This window comes from Gouania willdenowi, chromosome 22 (genome assembly GCF_900634775.1).
Source record: "Gouania willdenowi chromosome 22, fGouWil2.1, whole genome shotgun sequence".
Classification (NCBI taxonomy): Eukaryota; Metazoa; Chordata; class Actinopteri; order Blenniiformes; family Gobiesocidae; genus Gouania; species Gouania willdenowi.
The window spans coordinates 20,258,024-20,282,536 of NC_041065.1; the positions used below are offsets into that span (position 1 = coordinate 20,258,024).

Sequence of the window (24,513 nt, forward strand, 5' to 3'; positions counted from 1 at the left end):
ATTAATTGGCAGACTTCATTTAAATAGTATATTGTCATGGATGAGCTTGTTGTCTAGAAAGTTACATGTTCAGCTTTTATGACCTCGCTATAACCAATCCATCCAACAACTCAACATCTTATCCATCTAATGTGCATTTTCTATGATGTGTCGCACAAGCTTCATGGTTTCGATGGCATTCTCAGCACACCAACACTGCTACACCATGACAGCACTTTCCATGATAAACATAGACTGTAATTTATAGGTGACACATGATGACAGGTATCACACCATTTCCTGTTTTTTCTACACATGCCTTAAGGAGTATCCTCACCTCCTGTCTATTGGTGACTTCTGGACCAGAAGCTGTGTGGGTGTGAGTGCCTGTAATTTGGTACCTGATTCATTATTTGGCAATTGGCCAAAAGGCATTTTCTGACAGTGTTATGACTGACTGCACTGTCTTTGAAACATGTGGTCAGCCTCACTCTTTGAGGCCTTCCTTAAAATTACTTAAAAAAAAAAAAAAAAAAAACAATATATGCAATTTTCTATATATATATATATATATATATATATATATATATATATATATATATATATATATATATATATATATATATATATATATATAGAAAAAAAAACATTGAAAAAAAACCAACTGAAAAAACCAACCTTTTTTAAAAATGTGAATAATACACTATAATACAATATAACACTTAAAGGTATAGTGCAAATGTCCTGAGGGAACAACAACAACAACATTGGTGCAAAATCCAAAAGCAATGAAAAACAGTGCAAAAGGTAAAATAAAAGTATCAGTGCAAGGAAATTTCTACTTTCCTGTTTGGTTCAACTACTCAGTAACACACATTTTAAAACCAAAGAACACAATGTGCAATGCAATGAGGGAGGTAAATTAAGAAAATTCAATAAAATAGAATAAATATGGGCAGAAGATTGCTTGTAAGCAGCAAATAAAGAGCAGGCAATCTTAAACGATCACAAACATCTCCAATGATGTTAAAAACTTCACAAATCTGGACTTATAGCAGCAAAGGCATCTACGGTTTCATCAAATTATTAGAAAACATATACAGTGATTGTAAAGGGTGTGTTTTACGTTTATTATACCTTTTTAAATTTATATTTTTTGGGGGAGTGCCATTTGGCACCCCTATAGCAGATGACGCCCTTGGCGGCCACCTGGGTTGTTCCCCAAAGTCAGTGATTTTCAGCCACCATGCCATAGTCTAGTGTGCTGTGAAAGATCATGAGAAAAGCCATGAGAAATTGCCTAATTTTACTTTGTCCAAACATGATCGTAATGTAATTATTTCTGCTACTTTCTGATGTAGAATGTTGCCAAATGTTCAGTATTTGTGCCAATAGGTGGCAGTAGGTAGCACAACAAGACTAATATCAGTTTAATGGTAATAATAGATAAGGTAATAAATAAAGTGTGCCTTAGCTCATTAACACTTACAAAACCTGACCTAAGTGACTAACGCCTTGGTTTGTAATCATTGCGGCTTTTGTGTATCAGTTGAATAAATCGTCCTTCTGCTGACGGAGCTGCCTCTTTGATTTCCTCAGGATGAACCTTGCCATTGCCTTTAGCTGAGAAATAGTCAAGGGAAATTATCACATGTGACACTTTCCACACAAAAAGCTTGTCCTGGTGTATTAATCAAACAGGTTCATTTCACAAAGTAAGAATAAAGATTAAATTAATCAAAGTCAATCACACACACACTGGAGTTACTTTATTACCAGAATCCAATTAAATCAACGGGCTTGCTTTGGAAATGATGATCTTGTGCTTAAACTACAATGCATTCAACAGTTCTAAGAAGCAGCAACACAGTGCTTGGGTTTTCTCCGTTCTCCCACTATCTGCAGCTTTTTATTCTTATCTTTCTCTTCCTCCCTTCTCTCTCTCTTGCTCTCAATCTCTGGCTGTTGAAGCAAGGCTCATCGATCGCCCCATCACCACACAGCTCCATGGTGCACTCTCATTATTTCAGCAAGGGAGGATGAGGAGGGACAAGGCAGCGGGTGGGAGGGAGGGAGGACTGGGATCGAAATACAGAGGATTAAAAGAAGAGGAACATCAAGGAAGAAAGACTGAAAGAAAGATAGGGAGTCGATGGAAAGGAGTTGGATTGCAGTGACAAAGGACGAGTAAAAAACAAAGAAAAAAACAAAAGGTGAACTAAGGTATTCAAAGAGCCCTTGATGTGGAAATCTGTGTACATCTTGAGTCTAAATAATATTAAAAAGTGGGATCTTGACACTAGAATTAGATGAATTTAAACAAGTAATGAATGCATAATGTCCCCACTATTTTCATCTATAAATACAGTAAAATTCTTTTACTGGTAGCTATTTAATCTCCCAATAACCGAGGGACCCTGGTGGTCATTGGGGTACTGCAGGTTCACCGCACACCTGCACAAATCTTTAAATCAACAATAACAAACAAAAAATAAAATTAGAAAACACAACAACAACAAAGCTTAGCATCATCTTCAAAGTAGAGATGATATGGTATATTTTATTGTGGCCAAATGTGTTTCCTTACAAATTATAACTTACAAGTGCATGTAGACCTGATATGAGAAATAAAATATATCCTGCCCTTATTGATAACTCTTCTCAGTGCCCTCATACTTGTTGCTTGGCCTGCCACAAGCATCACCGCAAGATAAAATTCACATTAAGGGATGATGAATGTTTGCAGGCACAAGCATTAGACAAACTCTAAAAGATCATTATTATTATTATTATTATTATTACCACCGCAAAGTGCAAAGTGCAGAGCGGAAGGTTATGTCTGTCTGTCTGTCTGTTAGCAAGATAACTTGAAAGGTTATGAACGGATTTAGATGAAATTTTCAGGAAATGTTGATAATGGGATGTGATTACATTTTGGTAATGTTCTGGACTACCAAAAATGAGAAAATACCAAAAAATAGGAAAATAGGAGTGGTGGGGAAGTGCATTGTGTGTATGTCCCGCCCGGTACTCGTGCTGTACTTGGCGGAGGTCTGCGCTCTCCGATTGCTCTAGTTATTGCTGTTTTTTTTTTCATATGCCACTCTTTGCCTTTCTAATTACCCCTCGGGGATAAAAAAACGGTTCTTCTGATTCTGATTAATTTACACCAAGGATGAACTAAAAGAGCCTGCTCTGGGGAACTTAATAATTGGTTTACTTACAGATGGACATTGTTTTAAACCAAATTAAGCTTTCCATTATTAACAAACTATCTTTTTACTAACCTGCACATTATATGCAAAAGAGCAACATTAACCCTAAAACCACTTTTTTTCTGCTGAAAAAAAAGGTGTTTGTGTATAAAGTAGTACAGTAGTCCCTCGTTTATCGCGGGGGTTACATTCTAAAAATAACCCGCAATAGGCAAAATCCACAAAGTAGTCAGCTTTATTTTTTACTATTATTATACATGTTTTAAGGCTGTAAAACCCCTCATCACACACTTTATACACGTTTCTCAGACAGGAATTAACATTTATCTCGTTTAAGCAACCTTCGTAGATTTTAAAACATAAACCTGTTTTCAAACATACAGCACTTCAGAGTCACTAGCAAGTTGCTAGCAATCAGACATTGATGCCGAACGCATTCAGAGTCTTTGTTGATGATGACGTCAGGTCGTCAACACGGACACCGGTCTGTTCACCCATTCAACCATGGAGTAGTAGCTGTGTGTGACCATCTGGAGCTGTATGACACGGCCTTTATAAACGGGATCGGACTAGGAAGGATTTTGGCGTGGAGGAGAATCAGCGAGGAGGTGGTAGTAGCAGGTAAAAGCTCTCTCTGTAGCACTGAGCTAGCATAGCATTAGCCGCTAATCACACCAGCGTTTTTCACTGGTGGTTTATGTTTATGAGAGGAGAAAAAGGAGCGCAGCTCCTCGCTTCAGCAGGCAGTGAAACTCACAGATTTGAATGTGTCGCTATTGGGTGAATGCAGCATCAGCCAATCAGGACACAGAACACAATGCACGTTCTTACGCTGTAAAAAATGCTTCCAAAAATGCACTGTAAAAAAATCCATGAAACACAGAGGCTGCGAAAGGTGAGCCGCGATATGGCGAGAGACTACTGTATTACTGATTGATATTTATTTTTGACATATTTTCTTGTAAAATTGTAAAAATGACTGCCCTCTCTGGGTTGAAAATCTGCTATTACAATTGAATTTTGCTACTGGTGGAGAATGGTGATTTGTGACGTTTTGGTGGCTTCTTGAAGAATTAGCACTGTTGGCCCCGCCCCAGCTATAAAAACTGGCACCTGTAAACGAGTAGGCTGGATTGAGAGAATTGTGAATAGAGAGGTATAGTGAGTGTTAAGTAAGTAGTTAGCATAGCATATATCGTTATTTGGAGATTTTACAGTGAAGGCTGGGTGTGTCTTAACTACTCCAGAAGCCCCGCCCATAATCAAGACATTTTTTTGAAATTCCACCCGAGATGGCCAAAATATTAGAGGCTTAGTTACTTTTTAAGGAACTAATGCAGTTCTCTGAATTTCTCTGTGAGCAAAAACAGGTGGAGGACGTCAGCGCTGTTGCTGCTTCTCCAGCTGTGCAACACAAAACCCTGAACTTCGTGGATCCCCTGTTCCCAGCTTCATTACAGCACTAACTAAATTAGGGGTCCTAACAAGGCAGAGCACTCAACACAAGAAGACACATTTATTGAGGACGCAGGCGCCACCAGTGTAGCACTATCTGTCAAAGCAGCATACATCTCTGTTTGTTCCACTCTCCAGAAAAGAGTGTGTGTCTGTTTGTTTGTGAGGTTGTGTGTGTGTTGCAGCAGATGTGCAGGATAAAATGTGTGGGTGTGCTGTGAGCTAGAGGAGAAGTGCTTGCTCAATTCCACCAGCGATTCTAATTGATGAGCCATTCATGGAGACTCACGCTAAAACACACTAATCTCCCTCCAAAAAACACACGACGGTCCATTTAAGCACACATTCCTGCTTTATGCATGCACGCACACACATTTGTTAATCTAGGACCCTTGAGTGTGCGACACATCCATGCTGCAACTGGACTTGGCTTAAGATGAACACATCAGCCTCCTGACAGACAGAGGGAACAGGAGAGAGAAGAGTGGGACAAGAGGAGGAGGGAGGGGGGGATTAGCATTCCCGTCAGCATTGGAGGAATTTGTCTCAGCTGCCAAGGACCGATTCCCTTTTTAATTTTTTGTCTCTCTCTTCATCAAACACTGTCTGTCTGTTCCCATCTGCAATTGCTGGTCCTAACTCCTCATCATCATCTTTTTTGACCACCACAATCAGCCAATGCTTCTGTCCCTCTATTATTACATTTCTACCTTGTGCATTAAAATCTACCCTTTCCCTCTCCGTCAGTGCAGGATTTATCCGCCGTGCTATCCAGTGGCTGTGTCAGAGAATTGGACCAACAACAACATGCCAGAAACACCTTGATGGTCCACTTGGACTGGGGTTTTAACACCCTCCGACACTTGTAAATACATTAATCGCAAAGAGTAGCTGAACCCCAAACCAACTTTTTTCTGTTGAATACATATGTATTTGGGTATTAAGTCATAAAATTGATTGATATAAGTCCAACTTTTAACATTTAGAAAAGGTATTTAAATTTTGCATATTTAGTTGTAAAATGTGAGAGTTACTGGCCACTAAGGGTTGAATGCTGGCTATGACAATTGAATCTTGCTATTGGCTGAGATGGATTCTGGTGACCATCTCGCGTCACCAACTGTTACTGTGAGCATTGATTGACAGTTTTAATGCGGAAGTCGAATGCTCCTTTTGTTCATGTGGTGATGTTTTTAACTCTGTGCTTCTATAAAGAGCAGATTCTGGTCTAATCAGAGGGTTTATCAAGCTGTGTGTGTGCGCGTACAGACACACAGTGTGTGTATCCCCGTCTGTCTCTGCGTGTGCGCAAACGTGCATGTACTTCTCACTGCTGTGTGTGTGAGGCCGTGGTGTTCTGAGGCTTATGGCGGGAGTAGAGCAGGGACTGTTTGTGAGTGATATAATGTCTGTGGGGCTGTGTGTTTATGTTTGTGAGCTGTGTATTGTGTGTAGTAGTTGAGCAGGCAGCGGTAATTCCCATAATCAAGGCATTTTTTGAATTTCCCCCCTAGTGGCTGGTCAGCAAAAAGCAGGGTTTAGCAACTCTTTCAAGACACAATGTAAACTAAACCAAACCATCATGCTAAATGTAATCTCATCTCAGTCCTAAACTTAACATAGATTTGTGACTCTTAATCAATAAAATAAAGTGATGAGTTTTAATAGTCTTGATGTCAAAAATTTTAAAATATGAAAGCCCCAAAGCAAAAACAAAAATAAGTTAAAATTGCAGAGATAAGTGAATCCTAAAGGGCTGATCCTGGTCACATCTTTGTTCAGACTTAACCAATTTGTTTCACAGTACCTCAGAAATGGCGCTGCACCTTATTAAGACATTGTTTTTCTCCATTGAGGACCATTGTCTCAGTAAGTTCAGCACTTGGATGTAAAAAGGTCTCAAAGTGGCAATAAAGGCAAAAACACAAAGGCTCAGTGGTGCAGTGACCCACATCTCTGCTGCCATGCATTTTGGCGCTCACACACTGAAAAATTAATGCTATCTTATTGAGTTGTAAACTTCTTAACCAACCTTCATATTAAACATTTACTAATTTAAATAACAGTGGATTCTGAAGCTCCATCCAGACCAAAATTACACAGATTCTCATCTGCACGGGTTTTTTGTCTATTTCATTAATAGCTGTTGTCCGTAGCATTATATATGCACACATAAAGATAAGGGCTGGGTTAAATATATCTATTATTAATTTTGAATCGATTTGTCAATTAATGACTCGATATCGACTTATGAAATCCTAAAGTCAATCATTTAATACTGTGTGTTTTTAAGTGCTGTGGGCTCAATTTCTAATACAGCACCAAGATAGAGTTACTGTCTTCCATATTCAAGTAAAATTGGTGCTGTGACTGAAATATCCTTGACAGAATAAAAAATCTAATTTAATCGTCAATTGAATCGAGCCGTTGTGAATCGGATCGATTTGAAAATATGGAAACCTCTAAATGTGCAATACAATCAGAAGAGTCAGTAACTTTCCAGGATCAAGAAGGAAGAAGAGTAAAATAAGATAAAAATGCCAAAGAAAAAAATTCAGTCAACTATTTGAGCATGTACAGGTACAGGATAGGCTAAAATAAGCCTTGGGGCTTCAGCCAATTCCTTTTTCGGTTGCCTTTTGATAAATTGTTGTAAAAACGCGTTTTTAATTTTGCTTTTTTAAACCGAAATAAAAGCATTCACTCATTAGTCCTAAAATAACGACGGACCACCACATTTGTCAACACATCTTAAAAAAAAAACCCACTAAGAACAAAAATGTCATGATGCCATTAATAGAAAACATATTCAAAGATTGACTATTGGTTAGTCAGTTTTCTTTGTGAAAGAATTAGATGAAGTATTCCATTTTAAACACAAATATGTGGACATTCATACAGCTAACTTATTGTAAAATATTTTAATTATATTTAAAACAATCTCAATACTAATACTCAAAATATCAGTTATATCAGTAAGGTTTGGTTCAAAGTTCAAATCTATTAAGATAGACTATGAGAGTCAGCTAATGAATGCATCAAATTCATGCCTATACAAATTAGTTATAAAATGTAAAACTAACACTCAATAAAGCAATGCAGATATTAACACTGGTCCCAGTCAGCGTAAAAAAAAATGATTACTATCTAAATTAGTTGACAGCATAGTCCTAATATACTTTCAATAAATAAACAGGCACAAAACGAGAATCTTCAACCCAAGATCAGTCAAGTCAACTTACGTTATAAACAACAGCATCAAATCAAAGTCACAGTGACACATTGATAATCAAAGAGTTTAAAGAAGCTATTTGCATATAACTACAACTGGACAAGGGTTAAAAAACAAAATCATCAAATGCAATTACACACGCGCGCATGCACACGCATGCTACTATCCATCAGGCAATTAGCCATGTGACTTGGCTGCCCTTTATGTGAATCCTTCAATGACGGCATGATTTACATGCAACTCATTATGATTCTTCATCAATTATCTCATCTAATAGATGAGCACACACACACAAGCAGCGTACTGTGATACTGGTTTACCCTTTCCAAACATGTACGTGCACCTGATGCACACGCTGGTATTTTTATACATATATATGCATTTTCAGGAGCGACCCAGAAGGTCGGAGAGTAAACAGCCTCTTCATTCTGCATCAAGGAAAAAAAAAAGTACAATCTAGTGACAAAAAGCTTTTGTTACAAGTTGTTACATTCCTACATGTTGACAATATTGTATATTTACATATATAATACTGTATGTATGAATTAAAAAATTCAACAGCTTTGATGTAAGACCCATTTCAGCCCTCTCAAACAAACCTCTGACCAATATACAGTATGAGAGAACTTAATTGCGTATATTCCAGATTAAAACCCATTTACACACATAAATGGGTTTTATGTACTGGTATTGAGGTTAAAACATAGCTTGCGTTTGTATTTTATATTTTACAAAAAATTGGGGGGTAGAAAGTTTCTATTAAAAATGTGTCTACTAAAATCATGAGTAGTGTGACTGTATGCCCAGATTTACCTAGACAAGTCCTCTTTTCACATCTTGTCAAGTCCGTCCGTTCAAATTGTACAAACTCAGGGACCCTGAACGCATCTCGGGAACACGTTCATTTAAAAGATCCATACCTGCTGATATTTGCTCGAGCTGAGAAATTCCACCAGTTTCTGAAAGCTAAGGAGTTGCATTTTACAGCCAACATGGTATTATGACAGTCAACATGGTATAATTACATTAATTTTACCCACACATGATTGATTAAATATGCTACTTTACTGAGATGAAATTGTCACAGGCAAGGAAAAGAGCAAGAGACTTAAGTCCAAGATGGATGAATGTCCTTTATTTTGGAATTCAAAATATGGTCACCCGAATCACGATCAAAGATGTAATTCCATCTCTTTCAAACTAAAAAAAGAACAACTTGTAGAATCTGCTTCATTAAATTTTTGCACTCAATCAGGTGAATCAGTTATGAATTAGAATTTTTAAATAATTGCAAGTATGTTTGACATACTGAAGGATCCCAATTCTTTAAATGGACTGACTTTGCAACGTAAACCTTATTCTAACAATAATATAACCCTATTGACAGTTTAAAATAAACTGAATTAACTAAACTAACTAACAAAACCAAGATCTGGAGAAAATGACCAACATCATGTCCAATAGGCGAGTAAAAAAAACTCAATTGCTGTAATAATTATTTAAAACCTTGTAACATTGTAAAATATTACTCATCTGCACACCCTGTGCAATTTGAGAATGATGTGAAGTGTAGTAATTATGTTCCTTTGAACACAATTATATAGAACATATAGAATGTGCAGAAACACTTCAGGGAACTGAGCAGAAATAATCTTACTTATTAAAAAAAAACATTTACAACACCAGTGGGAGGGACTTGATCAGAAAAGGAGTAAAGTAGTCACAGTACAGCACTGATAGAAACACTGTGTGTGCGTGCGCGCAAAGTACAAGAGGAAAATCGGACACTGCATTTGTCACAGAGATTGTATGTGTGTGCACGATAACACCAAGACAATTTGGTTGTTATCAAATAATGAGCCAAGTACTGTGTGATATGGCATCCGTGTGTGTGTGCGTGTGTGTGTGTGTGTGTGTGTGTGTGTGTCTTACTTTGGCCTGTGTGAAGCTCTCCTGCAAGTCCCACAGTAGTGCATGGTTATCAGCCAATGAAATAACTCGCTTTCCGTCCCCCATAGGCTCCCACAGCACGCTGGAAATACACGGTGACACAAAGAAAGCACAAATCACCGTCACGGTCAATTAGAATGCACACACACATTGGGCCAACACACACGCACGCACACGCACACACGAAAATAAAGGCAACAATTATTTCACTTTGGCTAAATACACAACATTGGAGAATTATGTGAGATGATGTGGTTTGTATGTAGAAAGCCACTAAAACAAGTAATGCTGAATAATCTTCTTTTCCCCTAATGAGGAACTACATTGGTAGAAATGCATAAAGTACCAGTGAAATGACCCAGGCGGAAAATTTCCTTTCAGATAATCATATTTAAAGTAGGGCTGGGCGATATGAACCGAAACTCATATCTCGATATTTTTTCTCAAAATGATATAAATCTTAATCATTTTTTATTCAAATAAGAAAGACAATTCAGGGTTAAATTTGATGACGCAAAATGCCACACAAGTACATTTATTAACAAACATTTGATTTGCTTAATCAATTAAGGATACCACTATGACGATTTGCGTACCCCACTTTGGGAACCTAGGATATAGGCGATTTTCTGTATCGCCAAAACAGAAAACTTGATATATCTTGAATTTCAATATATCACCAAGCTCTAGTTTAAACATAATAAAACTTCAACTTATGGATTTGAAAATTCTGCAAGATAAAAATTTAAAAAATCAGTACAGTAGTGTGTTGTTAACTCTTCTGTCACACAAAAAGAAGGTTTTGCATTCATGCACTGGGGCTGAAAATTGGGCCTTTCTGTGTGGAGTTTGCATGTTCTTGCAGTTTTCTCAGGGTATTCCGATTTCCTCTAACCTTAAAAAAAAAAAAAATAACTTTGTATATTTGCAGTCTTGAAATTGCCAGAGTGAATAGTTGTCCGGCATGGTTGGTTCCCTGTCCACAGTTTCAAAGTTATTTTCACATTTTTTAAGATAAACATTCAAGTAATTTGACTTAATAACTAATTAGGTTGCAGGAAACTTGGGTAAACCCAAGAAAAACTGTTGTTTTGGTGGTTAAATCTTAACGACTGTCTCCAATTTTGCCCCTTAACAAAGCATTGCAACCTTTAACATCAGGTCATAGGCGTAAATGTAACTAGACTCTCGCCAAGAACAAGATTTAGTTTGACTGCAAAATTGTGTTGAAGAAAGTTTTTGAGTTGTTGCAGTTTGGCAACTTGACTAAAGCACCAAAAAGTGTGCGAGTTACGTTTGTCCACAATTAAGGTGTGCAAACAAAAGTCTGAGTGTTCTTTAAAATAACAGCAAACAGCCATGTTCAATCATCACTAAGAGGTTATTGGGAAATTTAGTGGCTCGATACTGTCAATCTAGTTCTGCCACAATAGAATACAACAGCAAAGACTCACAGCTTTTACAGCATGCATAGCTTTGAATTCTCCCAGCGTACTCCTGTCTGCCCACTATTGATTCTTTACTGCATGCTTTTTGGAGCTATGACTCACCTTTCGTTTTGCTTAAAGCGTGAAAGCCGACCTCAGGGACCGAACCAGACTGCATACACCCGTGCTCTAACTGTTTTTCAGAATTCTCTAGTGTAGCACTCAGTTTTAACAGCTAAAGAGAGACATTACAACAACTGTATTGTAAAAGGAAACGAGTTCAACGCAAGTGAGAAAACTCAGCTTTTATGTCAAAGTCTGTTGACTTGAAAGCAATATGGTAGCTTAGTCAGACCGTACAGTGAGAAGGATATAACTGGCTTGGGAAAGCTGCTATATGTTAATGTTGGGTTGATTCTGAGTCTAAACTAAGCTAAGGAAGGTGAAATAGGTAAAATGTGATGCAGAGGCAGTCATGTACTATGGATTTGTCAGTAATGGTGCTACCATTCGACGGTTACTAAATGCCATTTATTTAGAAAGTTTAGCAATTAGACAACTCATTTTCATGGACTCATTAGTCAACTCATAGAAGCAGCAACAATGTTGGCATTTCACGAAGAGGAGGACTGCGAACTGGAGAAGGTGAGTGTTCAGGGAAGATAAAAGAAAATTAAAAAGAGCCAGGGTTTACTGTTTGGTTTAATTTAGGTTTCAAATATGCACAGTGGTATTAGAAAATGTGGGGCAGAGAAAGGAATGTGTGCGGCAGAGAGGAGAGAAGTGGAGATGTTGGAAGCAACTTTGGCTGCTCAGAGACAGCTTTTACTGCCCTCCTGAGGTGCGGTGAGATGTAGAATGGGGGTGGACATGCATACTTTTTAGGCCGGGCTACTGGACTCAAAACGCCACTCATTTTGTTCTTCTTGTTGCCATCTACACTAGTTAAAATTGCTACTCCTCTCTTATTCATAAACGGATCGGGCTGAAATTTGGTAGGTATAATGTATGGATGTGTACACATCGACACTTGGAGCCCGATTTTCCATTTGATTTCTCCATGCCCCCCCCAACAACAAGTTACTGTAATATATTCCTTTTTTAAGTAACGCAGTAATATAACATTACTAAACCAAAAATCAGCAATATGTTACAATCTCAGTAACGCAAGTTACATTGAGACTTAAATTAATTCCACTGATATTCCAATGAAAACAAAAAAAAACAAAAAAAAAATTGTCAAAACAGTGTTGAAGACACCACCGCAAATTTTCTGCGGGATAGAAGAAGAACTTCTGCACCGACTTCCTTCCTGCAGAGCGTACTGTTGCAAATCCCAACAAATGGCCATGGAAACGGACGGCATGGTGGAATTACTCCTACGATTTCAAATTAATTAATTCATACCTAATGATACCTGAACATTAAAGCTGATATCCAGAGTTTCTGAGAAATTTATGTTTATGGATGATTCTTTTGAAAAAAAATAAAAAATACCCAACTAGTCTTTTACTATGGTCTACTGCCGGTGGTCATTCATATACATTAATGTATATAAGTCCCTCCTTCGTCCCACAGACCCCTATACAAATGAAAACGATCGCTGACTGGGCACAGCCAAAAGGCTTCGACTTCGTATTTTGAGACCGTCAAAGTGAATGTGGAAATGTGCACGGAAACAAGGCCTTGCTTCACAACAGCAAACAGGTAAATGATTTTGGCTCTTAACTGACCCATAGACCTATATCAATGCGACCTGATGCGACCTTGTTATGTTCCGCGATGCACGTGCAGAAAAGTAGTGGCGTGACTTCTGGTAGATTGCAGAGGCAGGGGGAGAAATTGGAGCTGTTGAGGGCGGGACATCGAGACGTCCTCTCAGAAACTCCGGATATCAGCTTTAAGGCTTTCTTTTGTGTTTTTGTTTAATAGATACATTTTGGTTTGTATATTTTTATTTAAAAGGAAAACGAAAGTGTTTTGTGGTGTCACATTTGTAGACATCAATCTGTAATGGTATCAATGTAATAGGATTAGTGATTTACATAAATGTGCGATTAGCAAAAAGTAACTTAATGTAGCGTAACAGTTACATTTTGGAGGTGGTAATATTGTAATACAAATATGTTACGTTTTTATGTGTGTAACTAGTAATATAAAATGTATTACGATTTTAGAGTAACTTGCCCAACACTGGTTTAGGTTAGGTCCAAGTGTTTACCAATGCAAAAAGTTATAAAGGATCTGGCATTACAAAAACACTGCACTCGGGTACAACCACCAATGTTTTAAGATATCAGAGCACAACCCCTGACATGATTCAATAGTGATGTATAGTAGCAGTCCGCAACCTTTTGTGTGCCACGAACAACTTTTATACCAGCAGGTTGTTCTGTGGCGGTTTTTCCAAAATAAAGAACCGGAAATGAAAAGCAAAGCATTCAGAAAAAGTACCGGCCCTACAGCATTATTTAATTTCTAAAACCAGAGAAGGAGAGGCTGGTAGATGGTTGTGCGAAGCATCACACATCTCCAATCTCTTTTATTGAACACAAGTTATGCACGTTCAACCTTGAGCTATGCAATGAACTGGCGGGCTGGCTACTGGAATGGTATGTAAATACTGTCTGGGAGAGCAATGAAGGTTTTACAGCCCCATAGATCTACGTCTCAGACATAAGTGCACTCCTCTCTCTTCTTAGCTTTTCCTGTGCCTCTCGCTCATGAGATTGTTCATCTACTTTTCTGGGCTTTACATTAATATGAGTTTAACTCGTACACATTATGTTTGTACATTATTCAACAAAGGCCAATCTTTTGAAAAGCCAAGTTTATTTACGATTTGCAGTTTTAAATCTTGCTGCCATGCAGTCCATGTGTCTGCTAGGTGTACAGTTAAGGACACGCTGGAAAATGACTCAACTCTCATCCACAAGCCTTTTTTTTTTTTTTTACAACTGAACAACTAGTCAGCTCAACTATAAGCTACAAAACTCCGAAACATGTGGATCACACTATATGGATTTTTGAATCTCTGAAGTGCATTTAAATGCATCTCATCGGATGAATACCATTACAAAGATACACTTGCTTTGATAATCCTGTAAACAGGCTCATTTGAAGATCATACAATTATTATATGTATTGGGGGCTTGGCAGAATTTTGGGTTTTACCAAGAGCCCAAAATTTTAGTTTTTTTAATTTTTATATCAAGAGCACTTAGAGTGCAAACCACGCGCCAAACCACCTCTTTGCCAGATATTAGCAGTTATCTGGATCAGTGATCCTGATCATTGTGACATGATCATTCACACTTTAAAGGCTTGCAAGAAATTTGCATTCCCATTAACAATGATACAGCTAATCCAAATGTATCCCCGTTTTTCTTTTAAATCACGATAAAATGCACATTTTGGATTCTGACCTGGATGAAACTTGGTGGGGTAATTGAATATCCAACCGCACATAACCAAGTCGATTTTTGTCAAATACGAACTGGGGATAGGGATTTTTCGATTTTTGAAAATGAACCAGAATCCCCTCCACGAATTAATGGAAACTTCCATGGCGTAAGGTCTATCTTTGGTGAAATTTTTGTCAAGATCTGTTAAGTACTTTAGACGTAATCCTGGTAAGAGACAAACAAACATACGCCAAAGAAAATATTACCTCTTTGGCAGAGGCAAAAAAGGTTTAGCTATACTGAACCCAAACTGTAGTTTGATATTCTTGAATGTCTTTGTCTTTCACTTGTACAGCTCAATGTCAAAAAGAAATAACCAGCAGGGCAGCAAACACTGGGTCAATACTGGCATCAAGGCCTATTTAACCGACACATGCACAAGCACACAAATCTTGTCGTCTATATTACAGCCATCTTCAGGGGTCATATTGATTGAGACTTGAGGACACACACAAACCCAACGACTGCCCCCAAAAAAACATAGTTGCACCACAGGATATGACAAGGTTCAACATATGTAAACATAACCAGAACTGAAAGCTTAATATAGTGCCCCTGCTTGAAACGATCCAAACAATAATAGAAAGGATGTATTCAAGCCTGTATAAAAAACACACAATCATACACTAAAAAAAAAACTCTCCTGCCAAACCCCACTTTAGAAAATCAACCTCTTTGCCTTTTGCACTTTACCATTCCCTCCTAGAGCTGTGATTGGCTAAAATGGCTCCACAGGAATCGATTCACTCAACCGGTAAGATTCCCAATCGAAACCAAGTGTGAGAAGAAGAATAAGAAGAAAAAGTGAGGGAGGGGACAGCTGTGGCACACATTCAAGAACTAAAAAGTAAAATAATACATGTTTTTCCCCACAGCTTTGTTCAGTCTTTTTTTGGGGGGCTGGATTTAGCCAATATTTCCTTTGAACAGGCTCAAATGTTTGTCCACCCAAACAATGAGGGGATTTGGAGGAAGGAGAACGTGTTATTAGTGGCAATGACAGTAACACCAGCAACCAGAAAATACACACATTGAGAATGCAGACAGATATGAAACAGTGAATGCAAACACAGACAGGCAGGTGAATAAACAGACACTTAAAACATTCCTCACAGGACAACAGACATCTTTAGTGTTTCTCTTTTAGCACAAACTAGCATGGACCAGTGCAGACCATACCAGCTTGTGTGTGTCTGTGTGGATCACAGAGGGATGGAGGAGGGCAGCAGCCAACCAAAGCCATCAATCTAGCAGAGCAAATAGCACACGGTGTAGGCTACAGGCTTAACAACATTGGATTCACACAGCCAGAACGTACACGCGCACATGCACTGCTGTGCCCTTGTGAGGGTTAAAGCTTTCGGGGTGTTAAGATAGTGAAGCTCAAAGCCATCAATCTTTACTCAGCATTGTTGCTTGACCAGTTCACTGATGAACAGGTTCATGAGCACAGAAAGAGAGAATGACACATACACAAAATTGCAAATATGCAAACTAAAAAACATAAACAATAGTCATTACATTTTACTGCCAAAGCAGCCTGGGCTTCTTTGTACATAATCATAGAAAGGAAAATAGACAGCCTAAAGTGGATTGTTCATTCCCAAGGAACTAAGACCGTGTACACAAACAGTGACATCTAGTGGTCATGGCCGTCTCACTGTAACATTAGAATAGCAGTTTTAATGTGCTGGACCTGGAACAAAGCATATGTTTGTATTGTCATGAGCTATTTTTGATGCCTGCTGAGAATGAAGGCCTCCTTTGGTAGATTTTAGATTGTTGCGAAGAAAAAAGTAGTACTATGATTATGTAATTTATAGAAGTGTATTTACGGGATACAACAAGTACATTTATGTTTGTGCTGTACACGGGGCTCAAGTGGTGGAGGGGTAATCTCCTACATAAGGGGTTGCTGGTTCGATCCCAAGGCTAAACTTAAATTAAAATTTCTGAATCTGATTCTGATATCCGCCCATGTGTTGAGTTTGGGCAAGACACTGAAACCTAAATTGCTCCCAAAGGAAGATTAGCGCCTTGGTGTGTGAATGTAAGTGTAAATGTGCTGATATTATGAAGCACTTTGGCAATTAAAGTGCCTTTTAAATCAAGTCAATTTATTATGTTTTAGTACGTTTTTGCAAATAGTGTATATTAAGCCAACTTTAACATCCATCCAATTTCTAAACTGCTTGCTCCTTTATTCAGGATCGTGGGGTTCTGCTGGTGCCCATCTCCAGCGCTCATTGGGCGTTAGGTGGGGGTACACCCTGGACAGGGCGCCAGTCCATCACAAAGCACTAACTTTAACACCAAAGAGATATTCTTGTCAAACAGTACTGTTGTGACACTCAGATGTTGATGTCAAATCTTTAATATTCTTTTTAATCCTGCTTTGCAATTTATTTGAAGTTGGAACAAACCAAAAAGGTTCTAATTTTAATTAATCTATCACCAGTTATTCTTCTTTCTTAAGCCTTTCACTTACGTATGCACGCATTGCTTTGCCAGTTTGAATTTGACCGAAACACCAAAGTAATTAAACCGCCCAGTTTTGGTTGCTGGTTTTGAAATCCGACGTAACCAAAATCCCCCAAAAATATGAGTTAAATCAACTGAAAAAAGTAACAAATGACTCTTAGCTGAAAACTTTATCAAAGTCTCTGCATTGGAGTGTAATCCTAATTAATGACTGGGCTTGCATTTGTATGTGTTGAGAACTTATGTATGTTTTATCAGAATTTGGTTTATTTAGTAACTACATGTGGATTAACTCATTCAAATGTCTAGCCATTGTTCAAATACAAATCAACAGGCCATATATATCCTACCCCTCTTCATTTCTCTTGTGAAATTCTTTCCATCTTCTTCTCTGTCTACCTCTCTCTCTCTCTGATTCTGCTCGTCTTTATCTCTCCCTCACAGACACCTGCTACCTGCAAGTATTGAGTAAACCGATTGGAACGTCTAAAGATGATTGCAATCACAAGACAGACAATGAACAGCGAGGTTTAAAAAAAAAAAAAAAAGAGGGTTGGGTGACTATTGATTTTCATTCTCATATGTGGTGGTGAGTTATGGCGCTTAGCTGTGACTGTAAGACAAAAGAAACGGGCCGTGACAACCATGTAAGATATGGCCCAGTCAGTCGATGGTCTGATCCGGGGAAAAACGCACTCTCTTCCTGAGAGATATTCCCGTATCTAATGGTGTGTGGAGCATGTGGGCAGCTTCGCTTTCTGTAGGCATACAATGTGTCCATCTGTTCTCCCACCCAGCGTGATTTCATTGCTCCCTCCAGTGTGCCACTCATTTTGCTGTAGAATTGCTAATCTTGTCAAGAAGGACATATATTGTCTGAAACTGCTTGATGTTTGTTTTTTTGATGGTGAGTGAATCCATCTGTAGAGGCTCTGCCAAGACTTATCAGCACAATGTGAAATTGAGAGTAAATGCTGGTCAAAACCACACAAGAGTCTCTATGATGCACTCATGTGAGTGTAATTCATACAAACTTGATTGAGGCAAAGTGACAGAGGTCAGTTTTTAAAGGCTGTTTATACATGCTAGTTTGTACAGTGTACAAAGCTGTGTGTATGCATATACAGTACTGTACAACACAATTTAAGACTGTTTAAACATCTTTTAGTCTAAAATCACAATTCGACTCCAGGATCATTCATTGTGGCCTTTCTTGTCATTTATTTTAAAATTAAGGTCTATTAGCAAACACGATTTAAAATTAAAAAAAAATTAAAAAATGAACAAAATGAAATGTGATTATGAAATCTTTGGAAACAAAAACAATAAAATTAGATACATTTTTTTAATGACAAAGGCAAACAAGATTACATTTCAATCTTTCTGTGGGTCTAGAATCCCATGGCATGTTTATTACATGTATTACTACCGCAATTACATTATAGAACCAGTGTATAACCGTTGTACGACTAGTTTATAAATCTTCCCCACCAATACATACCAGGCGGCGTTGCCGTAAGTGCTGTCGTCTAGGTGACAGAGAAGCTCCAGGGCTTGGGGATTGTGGGCGGAGTCATCAGGTGATTCATGGCTTTCTGTCTCCAAGTCACATGGCATCCGCCACACCGCAGCGCAGGACACGACCCGGCTGTCGGACGCTGTGGGAAAAGATGCACGGCTTAAAAGGATTCTTTAAAAAGAAACATGAATGAGCATCAAAGGATAATGAAGATAAGATCAATATTCTGCATCAAAAGCAGGTAAACTCTGTGTTCACTAAAGAAGAATTAATTGCTTTTGTAGAAAACCTAGAAATGAAACCACACCCAATAAAAATGTTCAGGATTTGAGGCTGAGATTATTTACCATAGTATGAAACCAGGCAATCTTCCCACACTATTTGGGCAAACCAACATCCTAAGGCTTCAACGTTGGACATATTACATTTGGTAGCGTAATTAAAGAAATTGCAAGTTCTCACATCAAGATCATTTCATATCAAATCCTTTGTGTTGGTAGACAGAGCAGATAACAGTAAGTTTGTGTCACAGTCCAAAGATAGAACGTTCTTATTCTTATGGACCTTTTTGTGAATCACAAACAGTATTTAGATTTGCTTGAATATTAAAGTGAAATAAAGCAAGCTTTACAACAGAGAAAATACCCTAATATTGTATTACATTCTCAACTTATCTAGAAAGATCTCTGCTTTTTCAGTACACAGGACCTTGGAATAGGCTTGAATGACCAAAGTCATTTCATTATGGTCTTGTTAATCCTTCGCTCTACTCTAACAATGGCTGGGTAATATGAACCAAAATGTAAATCTTCATATTTTTCTAAAAATATTTCAAATCAATTCCATTTTGCAGACGCTTTTATCCAAAGCAACGGGGGTTACGGGGCTCCGGCAGTGAGGTTGGATTTGAACCAGTGACCCTCCAATTACAAGCTTGCTTCCTTAACCATAGCTCCACCACCACCCTATATATGTATATATGTGGTTTTTTTTTCCTCCAAGTCTGAGAAGAAAGACAATTCGGGGTCAAAGTAACTGATGCAAAATGCCAAACAGACACTTTTATTAACAGCCAGCTGCACAATATTAACATGATAATACTTTAGCTAAACCATAAACAGCTCTTAACTCTCTTAGCTGAGATAAGGACCAAATCTCTAGCAATGTGGTATTCCACTGCTTTATTTATGTGGTGCTACCTTTGGCTTTTTTCCTCTCATAAGGAACAGCACGTGTGCGTGAGTTCTGTAGATTGGCTTGTTAATATTTTAATAATCCCAGGGGGAAATTATTTTCATTACAGCTCCAGATATACAAACAGTATAAATTATACAAGCCACATCTATTAAAAACAATTTAAATATAACTATACATATATCAAATGTCAACTGTACAGTTTCAGGGAGGGACTTCACGCTCTGGGTTACAGCACAACGTTTAATGAATCGTACCCCATGCCACTGTTGTAGAGAGTAGTCCTGCTTAAAGTTTTAGTAAGAACGTTGCTCATCTGCAATCTGGAAAAATATTATCATTTACATCTATATACAGTAGCTTCATTTCTAAGCTTATTCTGCAATACAAATACTGTAGTTTCAAGAGCTGTTGCTTTCTTTACGTTTTCCTTGGAGCAAAAATGCTCTGCCAGTTCTCACTCACAGGACTTGTCAATATATACACATGGAACTGGCATGACTAGCAACTGTGTCCCTGTGTGTTCCATGTCTAGCAGAAAAATGCAATTTGTCTATTCAAAAACAAAATACGCAGCAGGCTCATATTTTCCATACCTCCATTCAGTGGCAATATCTCTGCTTGAAGAGGCCTTTTATTCCCAGTGATTGCTTGGCCAATTATGCCAATTGCAAGGTTGTCTTAAACCACTCAAGTGCCCATATACTTACAATGTTTTATTTTTAACTCACAAAAAACCGTAGCTAGTCTTTCATAGTGCTTAATGCCTGTCCCCCACACACATATTTGTAGTGAAGAATAAATTAGAACACAACTATCCTTTTCATATGTGGGTGATTGGTTGTGCCTTTTAGCCTCCAAACTTTTTAGTCCAATTAGTGTATCAGCTTTGCATTCTCTCTGCTGGCTCCAATTAAGCAGCTCCAGCTTTGGTGTGGATCTTACAAAGTAACTCATTTATTAAATGACTTTATTTAGAGTGCCATTTTGTCCACATCACACACTGTTTAATTTGGGTGAAAGTCGGGAACACAAAGTCTCCACATCAACAAACAATACTTGAATATTTATAATAGGAAACCATAAGAAAAGCTCATAAGTAAAAAAACAGTTAGTTAATGATTGGTCAATGTTAACTACCAGGGTTAGGGTCAATTATAACTATAACCATGCAATTGATAATTATGGTCGGGGAGGGGGAGTGGCAGCAGTTTTTCACTCTAGCTTATCAGTCACCCCAAAAACCAAACTCAACCACAATTCATTTGGAATTTGTAATCCCAGAAATAAAATAGAAAAACCCATCTTACTTGTTATAGTTTACCGTCCTCCTGGTCCATATTCAGAATTTCTTTCTGAATTCTGTGACTTTCTCACTGATCTGGTGCTAAGCACTTATAAAGCAATCATAGTGGGTGACTTTAACATTCAGGTTGATGATGAAAACAACAGCCTAAATAAATGATTTACCTCACTAAGATTCTATCGGCATTAAACAAAATGTAAATAAACACACTCAATATCTTAATTCCCTGGACCTTGTTCTAACATATGGTTTAGATATGAATCACCTGACAATATAGCCTCAAAACCCTATTCTTTAAGATAATTTTTTTGTTATCCTTTGAATTCAGAATATCAGCTTGCTCAAATTCTGAAAGAAGAGTACACTATAGTAGATCACTGTCTAAAAAAGCTGTAGCTAGATTTAAAGATTTAGTTCCATCACTGCTTACCTCTGATCCATAAAATATCTCAATAGAGAGTAGCTATCAATATCCTACAACAGAGAAAATAGATGATTTTGTCAATAGCGCAATGTTGTCACTGCACACAGCTCTGGATGCTGTTGCTCCGCTTAAAAAGTAGACGATATGTCAACGAAAAGGTCTCTACTTGGTATAATTCTGAAATGCGTCTTTTAAAACAGGCTTTGCAAAAATTGGAAAAGAAGTGTCTCTCATCAAACATGGTTGAAGTTCATATTGCCTGGAGAAAGAGTTAGTTAGCTTATAAAAAAAGCTCTCATCATATGTAGAACTTCCTATTATTCAACTTTAATAGAGGAGAACAAATATAATCCTCGGTTTCTATTCAACACTGTAGCCAGGCTCACCGAAAGCCAGAGCTCTGTTGAACCCTCTTTTCCTGTCAACCTGAGCAGTGACGACTTCCTCAACTTCTTTACTGATACAATTCTAACAATTAGAAACAAGCTAATGTCCCTCGATCATTTTTAAAACAAAGCAGCACCTGACATAACCCCAACATGTAACTTTTTTTTTTTTTACAAAGTTTCACTCCAATTGGTCTATCTGAACTGACCTCAATAGTTCTAAATCAACAACCTGTCTTTTGGATCTAATCCCAACTCCACTATTTAAAGATGTTCTTCCACTAATTAGCACTAATATGGTGAACTGGATTAATACATAGTAACAGGTTATGTGCCACAGGCCTTTAAAACCGCTGTAATCAAACCTCTCCTTAAAAAAACGACCCTTGATACAAGTGACTTGTCCAATTATAGGCCAATATCCAATCTCTCTTTTTTTTCCAAAATTCTTGAAAAAAATCATTGCAGGTCAAGTATGCAATCATCTACACAGGAACAATTTATATGAGAGCTTTCAGTCTGGCTTTAGAGCCCAGCACAGCACAAAGACTGCCTAAGTAAAAATAACCAATGATCTCCTCTTAGCCTCAGACAGAGGGTTGGTCCCAGTTCTGATGCTCTTAGATCTCAGTGCAGCCTTCAATAAAGTGGATCATCACTTATTGCTGCAAAGACTGGAAAGTGTTTTTGGAATTCAAGAAACAACACTAGGTTGGCTTAAATCCTACTTATCAGACATAACCCACTTTGTTCATGTTATTAATCTCTCCTCAGCACACGCCAGAGTTAATCATGGAGTTCCACAAAGTTCAGTTGTAGGACCAATACTCTTTACACTATATATGCTTCCACTAGGTAACATTATTAGAGAAAATAACAAATTTTCATTGCTATGTGGATGATACACAGCTCTATTTGTCAATGAAATCAGATTAAACTGATCAGTTATTAAAACTCCAGGCTTGTCTTAAAGACATCACATCCTGGATGAGCTGTAACTTTTTTCTTCTCAACCAGGATAAAACCAAAGTGATATGATTTGGTCCAAAACACCTCAAAGAGAAATTATCTGAGCAAATAGTATCTCTGGATGGCATTACTCTGTAACCCAGCACCACAGTAAAAAACTTATCTTTGATACCGACTTATCCTTTAACTCTTATATTAAGCAAATCACAAGAACAGCCTTCTTCCACCTCCGTGGATGCTGAAAAACTAATCCATGCATTTGTTACATCTAGACTAGGCTATTGTAACTCTCTACTGTCAGGATGTCCCAGTAACGCTCTAAAATATCTCCAGTTAATTGAGAATGCTGCTGCCAGAATGCTAACAGATACAAACAGGAGAGAGCGTATTTCTCCAGTATTGGCTTCCAGTAAAATCTAGAATAGAGTTTAAAATCTTCCTCTTAGCATACAAAGCTCTACATGATCATGCTCCACTATCTCTCCACCTGTGGTAAATCCATATTCATCAGCGGCCCACTCTCTCCCCACTGCGAAATGGGAATCTTCAACCGCTTTCTCAGCCTCCATACCTGGCTCTATAAAACCTGCAGAGCTCAACATGTAGGCTACATTGACAATTGTAATCTCTTCTGGGGTCGAAAATCTTCTTTTAATCCTGATGGTTTTCACCTTAATAAACTGGGTAGTAGTATTTTAACAGCCAATCTTCAGCACGTCGTCCAGCATTCCCACATGATTGACAATTTACAAAACACACACCGTCTCCTTCACCTTACTCTACTGTGCCCCACCAAAGCACCTCCTCCTGCCACAGCTCCCTCTACAGGATCCACCCGTTACTACATCCCTCTGCTCACAGCTTTCCCATTCAGTCCATAATCACAGCCAGGCCCCCTAAACCCTACAAAAATGACACTAAACGTATAAAACGGCCCAATCCCATCCTCCATCCACTCCCTCGTTTCTCACAGCCACCCTCAATGCTGAAAATACTGAAACTGGCTCTCCTTAACACCCGTTCACTTAACAATAAAGCACTCATCCATCATGAATTCATAACTGACAAAACCTGGACTTCCTCTGCATCACTGAAACCTGGCATAAACCTCTAGACTATTTATCACTAAACCAAGCCACTCCCCCTGGTTACACTTACATTGAACAGCCCCGTATCCACAACGTCCTTTCAGTCATTCGAACACATCACCTTCAAACTCCCCGGTCCTTCCCCCCTCGTCATTGCAGTAATTTACCGCCCTCCTAAACCCAACCCATCTTTTTTCCCCAATTTATCTGATTTTATCACATAGCTCTCACCCATCTCATCTTCCATTCTCCTTCTCGGCGATTTCAACTTCCATCTGTACAACATCAACTGCCCCCATGCCTCTGAATTCCTTGCTCTACTGGACTGCCACAACTTCACTCAGCAAGTCAACTTCCCCACACACACCCATGGCGACACCCTAGATTTAGTCTGCTCCACCAGTCTCACCATCCAGCAACTTTC

The 24,513-nt window shown here is 38.2% G+C and overlaps 1 protein-coding gene and 1 long non-coding RNA gene across 2 annotated transcripts in view; one reads left to right on the plus strand and one right to left on the minus strand.

Annotated features, from left to right (window-relative positions):
- LOC114456042 (uncharacterized) overlaps positions 1-24,513 on the plus strand; it is a 332,361-nt gene that overhangs the window by 181,041 nt on the left and 126,807 nt on the right. The window contains exon 2 of the long non-coding RNA XR_003672779.1: positions 7,713-7,721. This is a non-coding gene — a long non-coding RNA (uncharacterized LOC114456042). The remainder of the gene's footprint in view (positions 1-7,712; positions 7,722-24,513) is intronic.
- The window catches only part of eipr1 (EARP complex and GARP complex interacting protein 1), a 78,764-nt gene that overhangs the window by 34,784 nt on the left and 19,467 nt on the right, over positions 1-24,513 (minus strand). The window contains exons 4-5 of the mRNA XM_028437511.1: positions 18,705-18,861; positions 9,814-9,913 (exon numbers count right to left, since the gene is read on the minus strand). Of these exons, the coding sequence (XP_028293312.1) occupies positions 9,814-9,913; positions 18,705-18,861 (257 nt within the window). The remainder of the gene's footprint in view (positions 1-9,813; positions 9,914-18,704; positions 18,862-24,513) is intronic.